This window comes from Malus domestica, chromosome 11 (genome assembly GCF_042453785.1).
Source record: "Malus domestica chromosome 11, GDT2T_hap1".
Lineage (NCBI taxonomy): Eukaryota > Viridiplantae > Streptophyta > Magnoliopsida > Rosales > Rosaceae > Malus > Malus domestica.
The window spans coordinates 26,819,645-26,828,196 of NC_091671.1; the positions used below are offsets into that span (position 1 = coordinate 26,819,645).

Sequence of the window (8,552 nt, forward strand, 5' to 3'; positions counted from 1 at the left end):
GATAAGGGAATGACGTTGAAACTTTCTGCGCTGTTAACTGGTCCTAAGGCACTTGTTCTTCCTGCAAAAGACAACTTGATGTATATCAAGTCGTGGTCTTCTGAAGTATCTTGGGAGGTGACCAATTGTGGTCCACCAAATATGAAGAAGAAGGCATATACGTCAAGGATTCTTATCTTGCACCTTCGCACCATGTTTGTGACAATTTGCTGGCTTTGTTTATACCATACTTAGGGCCACAAAACCAAAGGTCTTGGAACAACGTAAATCCGACCGTGAATTTGCAAGAAAGTAAATAACACAAGATGTATCATGGTTCACCCCAATGTTTGGGCTACGTCCACACTGATATTGTATTTCTCTGAGAGGATTGTGAGGGAGGGAGAGAGCCTCTGTAATAAGAGCCCTCACTCTCCTCATTGAGAGAGGCCAATTCTTAGGCCTGACTCTCGCTCTTTCAAAGCCTCACTCTCATTACAGAGGCTCTCTCCCTCCCTCACAATTCTCTTAGAGAAATACAATATCAGTGTGGACGTAGCCCAAACATTGGGGTGAACCACGATACATTTTGTGTTATTTACTTTCTTGCAGATTCATGGTTGGATTTACGTTGTTCCAAGACCTCCAGTTTTGTGCATCAACATTTGGCGCTGTCTGTGGGAATCAACACAAAAAACTATGTCAGTTCTCTTTCATTTTTTCATCTCACCACTGTGAATCTGTAAAAATCCCAAAAGCCTTATACCTGCAAGCTCTTGAAAAATCCACCCTAGAGTAGTCATCCTTGCAAAAGCCAGGGCAGCAGCCATAGCAAACCCAGCCAAGGCTTCGACAAACACAAACCCAGCAAAAAACAAAAGTGGGCTGAAAATAAGCAGAATCGGCGAACTCAAAACCAGCAGTGTCATTGACGCCAAGAAGCTCAACCCCATCAACCCCACAAGAAGCCTTCTGATTGCTAAGCCAGTAAAAGCAGCCAAAAGCACTTTTGTGCCTGAGGTCTGTAGCTTTTGCTGTTGATGTCCATGCTGAATCTTCATTGTGCTCTGCTTTATATATACTTCGTGAAATGAAGATCCGTATAATTTTCAACTCTCTTTGTTTTTTGAAGTGGGAAAAGTTGTTTTATATTGATGTGGTGTAGCTGGGTTTTTCTTACGTGTAAGTTTTGATATCTGTTGTTATATATGTGGCGACTACTGGAGTTCATATGGGACACGTGGCAGTGACTTAAATGTATACAAACGACCCGACATTTTGTCCAAAACCACTGGATTATTTTATCGACGCGGTTGAGGGGACATTGCACGGGCATACCAAAGTTGTGCTTCACGAAACTGTTTGGTGAAAATTCAAGAAAAGCATAAAGATCCAGGAAAGCCGTTTCAAACCAACGCCTCGGTTCCATTCAAGTGGGAGGAAGTTCCAGGAAAGCCGAGGGACTGGGTCTCAACATCTTGTTGTTGTACAGAATCGGCATTTTGGCTGTAATACACAAACCCAGCAACCCTGTCCTCCAAATCAATCTGCAACACTCACTCTCTCGTCACACTGGTCAAGCTCTCGTCCTCTCCGAGACTTACGATCGCGATTTTGCCTGTGATCAAATGCCCATCTGCTATACCACTACCAAAACACCCGTCTTTGAGTTAGGGTTTTCTCCTCGATTCACTGCCCCAATGGCTGAGTCCGCGCTGCAGCTTGTCTCCGAAATCGACACCCACCTTCGCCGCCAAACCCACCCAAACAAGGACTCCATCGTCAAATCGCTTAGACAAGCTGGGAGTGCATTGTCACAGTTAGAACAGGGTTCCCGACTTGGGTTTCATCGAAAGATCGAAGGTTGTTGCAGTCCTCGACAAATGAGACAAAGTACGATCTGGTGGTGGCCAAGGACGGCACTGGAAACTTCACTACCATCAGCGAGGCCGTCGATGTGGCTCCTAATTCATGCGCAACCAGGTTTGTGATATACATAAAGGCCGGGGCATATTTTGAGAATGTGGAGGTTGTGAAGAAGAAGACAAATCTGATGTTTTTGGGAGATGGGATTGGAAACACGATTGTCAAAGCTAGCTGGAATGTAGTGGATGGGTGGACTACTTTCTGATCAGCCACCGTCGAGAGAAGGACAGAGGAAGAATCTACTAGCTCCGGGGAGAATCTTGTAATGAATCTAAACCCTTAAACACAGAGCAAGAAAGGGCGATAGATGAGGTACAAGCTTTCAGCTGCCACACTGTGGAGACATGGGAGAGATCAAGAAAAGCAAAATATGACCTTGCAAAGTAATATGGGTGGACAGAGAAGGAGCGGAAAGATCAAGAAAAGCAAAAGATAACCTTGCAAAGCCATATGGGTGGACAGAGAATGAGCAAGGAGATAAAGAAAAGCAGAAACAAAAGCGAAAAAAACTGAGAAAAAACAGAAAGCAAAATGGAGGCTTTCCTCTGCGAGAGCACATGGGGACACTGCAAAAGCAAGGAATAAACACCTTACCAGAATGATGTGATTTACTTTTCTTATTTTTGAATGATGTAATTTATTTTCCTTATCTTTCGGAGACATCTGTATAACCCAATCAGAGGGTAATAAAAAAAAAAGCCCAAAATAATGGGCTGGAATGTTGTTGGGAGGGCGAAGGCCCATGTGCCCAAAAGAGCCAGGCTCTCTATTATCACCAACTAGGTGATAAAAAATATGCCCAGTACTCCAAAATTATTCGGCAACCTGCTGTTATTCTCACCAACCAGGTGATCAAAAGTACGCCCAGTACTTCAAAATTATTCGGCAACTTGCCGTTATTATCCCCAACCAGGTGATCAAAAGTACGCCCAGTACTCCAAAATTATTCCGCAGCCTGCCGCTATTATCACCAACCAGGTCATCAAAAGTACGCCCAGTACTCCAAAATTATTCTGCAGCCTGCCGCTATCATCACCCACTAGGTGATCAAAAGTACGTCCAGTACTCCAAAATTATACATGAGCATAACGCATGTCATTCACACATAAACATTCATAAGCATCACTCATGACAATCATACATAAACATTCATGACCATCATTCATGTCAACATTCATGAGCATAACTCATGTCAACATCCATAAGCATCACTCATGTCAATCAATATAAACATTCATGAGCACCACTCATGTCAATCTAGCTTCAAAAGCTTTATTTACAGAGCTCTAGCTTCAAAAGCTTTATTTACAGAGCTCTGGCTTCAAAGCTTCACTTGTAAAGCTTCACCTACAAAGCTTCAGTGCATGGTATACAAATACCGTATTCGAACAAACGCCACTTCGGCCCATACATGGATTCAATTTGAAGTCTCCAGCCAATAGACTCCATTGACCGAATACTTAGGGGACTACATTATGTACCATATATTGGGCCTCATGAAAAATACTTAAGGGACTTAGCCTATTATTTATGTATTGAGGAGCGAGCCCTTATTTTATAAAAGGGACTCCCCATGTTCATTAGAGAGCACCCATTATTCATGTATTGAGGAGCAAGCCCTTATTTTATAAAAGGGACTCCCTTACCATCATTAGAGAGCATCGCCGCCTGCTGAGCAACCGCCTCGCCGCGAGCATCACTCCTAACCCATCATTTATGTATTGAGGAGCGAGCCCTTATTCTATAAAAATGACTCCCTCACCATCATTAGAGAGCATCGTCGCCTGTTGAGCAACCGCTTCACCGCGAACACCAACTCTAGCCCATCATTTTTTGTATTGAGGAGCGAGCCCTTATTCTATAAAAGGGACTCCCTCACCTTCAAACGCCACAAGCCGAGCTAACCAAGGCAACATAAGCCACAAGCAGAGTAGCCTCACAACATATGCTACTTCTGGTTGAACATCATTTGAGATTGGGCACCGCCTCATATCTAGTATCAATTCTAGACGACATCTAGTTAATTTGGCCCACACATGGAGTGAATTTCAAGTCTCTAGCCAAAAGACTCTCTTGACTGAAGACTTGGGGGACTACTGTTTATAACATACTTAGGGCCTCCATATTTAGATCTCGTATAAATACTCGGGGGACTCAAATGTCATTATGTAATAAATAGAGGGGCAAATATGTAATAAGTGAGGAGCCCTTATTCTATAAAAGGACCCCTCACTCTCCTCATTAAGAGAGACCAATTCTTAGGCCTGACTCTCACCCTCTCAAAGCCTCACTCTCATTACAAAGGCTTTCTCTCTCCCTCACAATCCTCTCAGAGAAATACAATATTAGTGTGGACGTAGCCCAAACATTGGGGTGAACCACTATACATCTTGTGTTATTTACTTTCTTGCAGATTCATGGTCGGATTTACGTTGTTCCAAGACCTCCGATTTTGTGCATCAACAGGCTTCGTTTAAGCTTCTTGGTGATTGCTTCCGTAGCGGAGCTATGACTTGGAATAACACCTTGTCGACTATTGGAGAAACCATCTTTGTTGAGTTTATTAGGAGTGGCTTGAAGATGTTTTGAGCCGATCCAAAGATGTGCTTACTAACGTGGGTCTTTGTCACGTTGTATACGCATATTTGTTTAGTTATGATCGCCATCCTTCCGTCTTTCATGCATTTTTCGAGCATTGGTGTTCAATAACCAACACAGTTCACACGACACAAGGGGAGATGTCGATTTCATTTTGGGATCTCCACAAGATAGAGGCTTGCAGTCCAGGGTAAGTTTTATGATGAGGTTGTTCTTAGCGTAAAGGAATTTTCTCATCGCAATAGCCGAGGATTGCCTGCAAGTTACCGCTATTTGTTTTGGGCATGTCACAAGTTTTCCCAGGAGGCTCAGGGTAAGTTAGGCGTGAATATTTCTTCATGGATATGATTTGGTATTAGGATGCCACGAAGTACAAGAAGCCTTCGAAGAAAAGTGGCCACAACAAGACTACTAAGCCAAATGGAGACTCAGACCCTTTAGGTGCCATTGGTTTAGCTAGGCGCCATGCCCCTGCCGAGTTGAAAGCATTTAAGGATCTTGGCATAGTGTCAGTGCATGTGGAAGATTCTTACTTAGTCGCTTTCTTAGCTTGTTGGCTTTGTAAGTTTGTTTTCCCTAAAGATGATGTCAACTTTATCCGCCCCCAGAGTCTTCAAAGTGGCTAGTTTTTTTTGTTGGTAATGTGACTGTACTTGAATTTTGAAGTTTCAAGTTGCATACAGTTGATCAAGTCATGACGTAGTTCAAGGGAAATGATGGATTGTTTTCTGATGGTTTTAATGGTTATTTTGCCGTACATAGTTTATGCTATTATGAGCCAAGAGCGTTGGGTGTCGCCTTTTAAGCTCATGCGAACAAGGAGCATTGGGTGTCATTGTAACATCCCACATCGACCAATGGAGAAGGGGTGATGTGCCTTATATGTACACGCTCACCTTTCTATAGCACGAGGGCTTTTCGGAGCTCACTGGCTTCGGATTCCATAGGAACTCCGAAGTTAAGCGAATTCAAGCGAGAGCAATCCTAGGATGGGTGATCCCCATTGGGAAGTTCTTATGTGAGTTCCCAAAAACAAAATCGTGATGGCGTGGCCGGGGCCCAAAGCAGACAATATCGTGCTACGGCGGAGTCAAGACTGGATGTGTCAGAATGGTATCAGAGCCACTATGTCGTGTGGTGTGAGTGTGCCGACGAAAACATCAGGCCCCTAAGAAGGGTGGATTGTAACATCCCACATCGACCAATGGAGAGGGGGTGACGTGTCTTATATATACATGCTCACATTCCTATAGCACGAGGCCTTTTGGGAGCTCACTGGCTTCGAGTTCCATCGGAACTCTGAAGTTAAGTGAGTTTGGGCGATAGCGATCTTAGGATGGGTGACCCGTTAGGAAGTTCTCGTGTGAGTTCCCAAAAATAAAATCGTGAGGGTGTGGCCAGGGCCCAAAACGGACAATATCATGCTACGGTGGAGTCGAGACTAGGAAGTTCTCGTGTGAGTTCCCAGCCTTTTGGGAGCTCACTGGCTTTGAGTTCCATCGGAACTCTGAAGTTAAGTGAGTTTGGGCGATGGTGGTCCTAGGATGGGTGACCCGCTGGGAAGTTCTCGTGTAAGTTCTCAGAAATAAAACCGTGAGGGTGTGGCCAGGGCCCAAAGTAGACAATATCATGCTAAGGTGGAGCCGAGACTGGGAGTTCTCATGTGAGTTCTCAGAAACAAAACCGTGAGGGTGTGGCCGAGGCCCAAAGCGGATAATATTGTGCTACGGCGGAGTTGATCCGGGATGTGACAGTCGTCTTTTAAGCTCGTGCAAACAAGGAGCATTGTTGAGTGTCGCCTTTTATGTTCGTGCGAACAAAAAACATTGTGTAGTGTGCAGTTTAGGCTCATGCGAGCGAGGAGCTTTGTACCATGTGTAGTTTAGGCTCATGCAAGCGAAGAGCATTGAGTTTGGTTTAAGGGTAATAATGCTTCAAGAATCTACCATTAATGGGGTCGATCTTTAAGCCGTCTTCCGCCATGATTAAGTATGTGCTATTGGTGTAAACTTCTTATATTGCGTAAAGTCCATCCCACTTTAATGTGAACTTGCCTTTTGTTTTGTGAGTTGTGATGATGGGTCTTCGTAATGCCAAGACAAGATCTCTAATTTGGAAATACCTTGGGCGGACCTTTTTGTTGAATACCTTGGATAGCCGTGCTTGGTAGCATTCTAAGTGTTGTTAAGCTTCGAACCTTCTTTTGTCGAGTGCTTCCAACTCTTGAAGTCGTAGATTTGCATTTTCCTTTTCAATCTAGCCTTCTTGTATAGCCATCCTTAGTGAGGGGATTTGACTTTTGAGTGGCAAAACAACTTGCATGCCATATACGAGAGAATAAGGCGTAGCTTGGGTAAGAGTCTTATGTGTCATCCTATATGCCCAAAGTGCTTCGCTTATTCTTTCGTGCCGGTCTTTCTTTGTTTAGCCGATCACCTTCTTCAAGAGGTTGCACAACGTTTTGTTGAATGCTTCCGCAAAACTGTTGGCGGGAGCATGATACATGGAAGACTTGTGCTGGTTGAACTTGTATTTCTTACAGAGCTCGTCCATGAGTCGATTGGAGAACCGTTTTCCGTTGTTAGTGATGATGTAGCGATGCACACTCTATCGATGAATGATATGCTCTTTAATGAAACGGACCACAGTTTCCTTCTTGACTTCCCTTAGGGGTACGGCTTCAACCCACTTGGAAAAGTAATACGTTGCAGCTAGAATGTAAGATTCTCCTGCAGATGACTTTGGTGTGATTAGTCTTACGATGTCCAATCCCCATGCATCAAATAGCCATTAAGCAACTATAGGGTGTAATGGTTCAGGCGGTTGATGTATGAAGTGGGCATGGAATTGGTAGGCTTGACACCTTTTGGTGTACTCTAGGTAATCATTCACCATGCTTGGCTAGTAATAACCCATTCTTTTGAGCTAGAAATGTAGCTTTGGTCTAGACTGATGCACCCCGCATACGCTTGAGTATGCTTTTTTTTTTATGGTTTAATTGGCTTCGTCCTCACCTAGGCATCTCAGAAGTACTTCTTTAAAAGAGCGTCGGTAGAGTGTTCATTTGTAGTAGAAGAAGTGTAAGGTCCCATATTTTTAGTTGTATTTGTGGTTGTTATTATTATTTTTTATATAGTTAGAATAAAGCTTAGATAAGTTTTTACATAGTGCATCACGTGTGATTCATGTAGCTATGCATATTCACACCTTGCCATTACCATGACTAGGTTTTGAGTTGGAAAGATTAAGGTGGAGGTTGAAGGAAAAATTTTGTCCTAGCTAAGAACAAGTAAGAACATTTGAATACATATGCAAACTATTAACACATTAAAGTAGGCATGCATTCAAAAACAATTCATAAAACCCATGACTTTCAAAGCCTAGTATATGGTGAACCAATAAACTCTTTAACAAACTTAAAGAGAAGAAAAGATTTAGAGATTCTTTACCCTTGAAGCTCATCCTTGATTACACAAGGGATTCAGCCAAGTGGAGGGCCTTCAAGTCACCTCCTTGCTCCTTGGAGCTTCCTTTGAGGATTTGAGGATAGAATCTCCAAAACACCAAAAGCTTGATGTCTCTAAGTCTCCACACCAAAGATGTAGTGTGAAGATGAAATGGATGACTTAGAGAAGAAAAGATTGCTAGCTAAATCCTCTCTAAGTGGCCGGCCTCTTTAGAGAAAATGAGAGAAAATGTTTCACCTCATTTCACCAAGAAAAAACCCTTTTGAAAATAAAGCTATAAAGTTGCTTTTATACTTCATTACAAGTGAGTGGCAAACTTGTAATTAATCCAAGTTTGCTTCATTCACCCTAATGGCCGGCCTTCCCTTTGTTATTGGGCTAATTGCCCATTTTGTTTTGGTTGTCATACAACTTAAACATAATGGGCCTTGTGGACCAAAACGCTTTTGGGCCCCGAAGCCCAAAACCAACTTAAAAGCCCAATACGAACATTTCGTATAATTAATTAACTATTTAATTAACCTTGACCATTTTTCAATTAAATCATTTAATTGCATATCCATTTCATTTGATTTCTTCACT

The 8,552-nt window shown here is 42.9% G+C and overlaps 1 protein-coding gene across 1 annotated transcript; it reads left to right on the forward strand.

Moving 5' to 3' along the window:
- Positions 1 to 1,679: 1,679 nt before the first annotated feature.
- On the forward strand, positions 1,680 to 2,110 carry LOC139189509 (probable pectinesterase/pectinesterase inhibitor 40). Its single transcript, XM_070808470.1, has 2 exons — positions 1,680 to 1,798; positions 1,843 to 2,110. The coding sequence occupies exons 1-2, from the start codon at positions 1,680 to 1,682 to the stop codon at positions 2,108 to 2,110; spliced, it is 387 nt and encodes a 128-aa protein (XP_070664571.1).
- Positions 2,111 to 8,552: the final 6,442 nt, after the last annotated feature.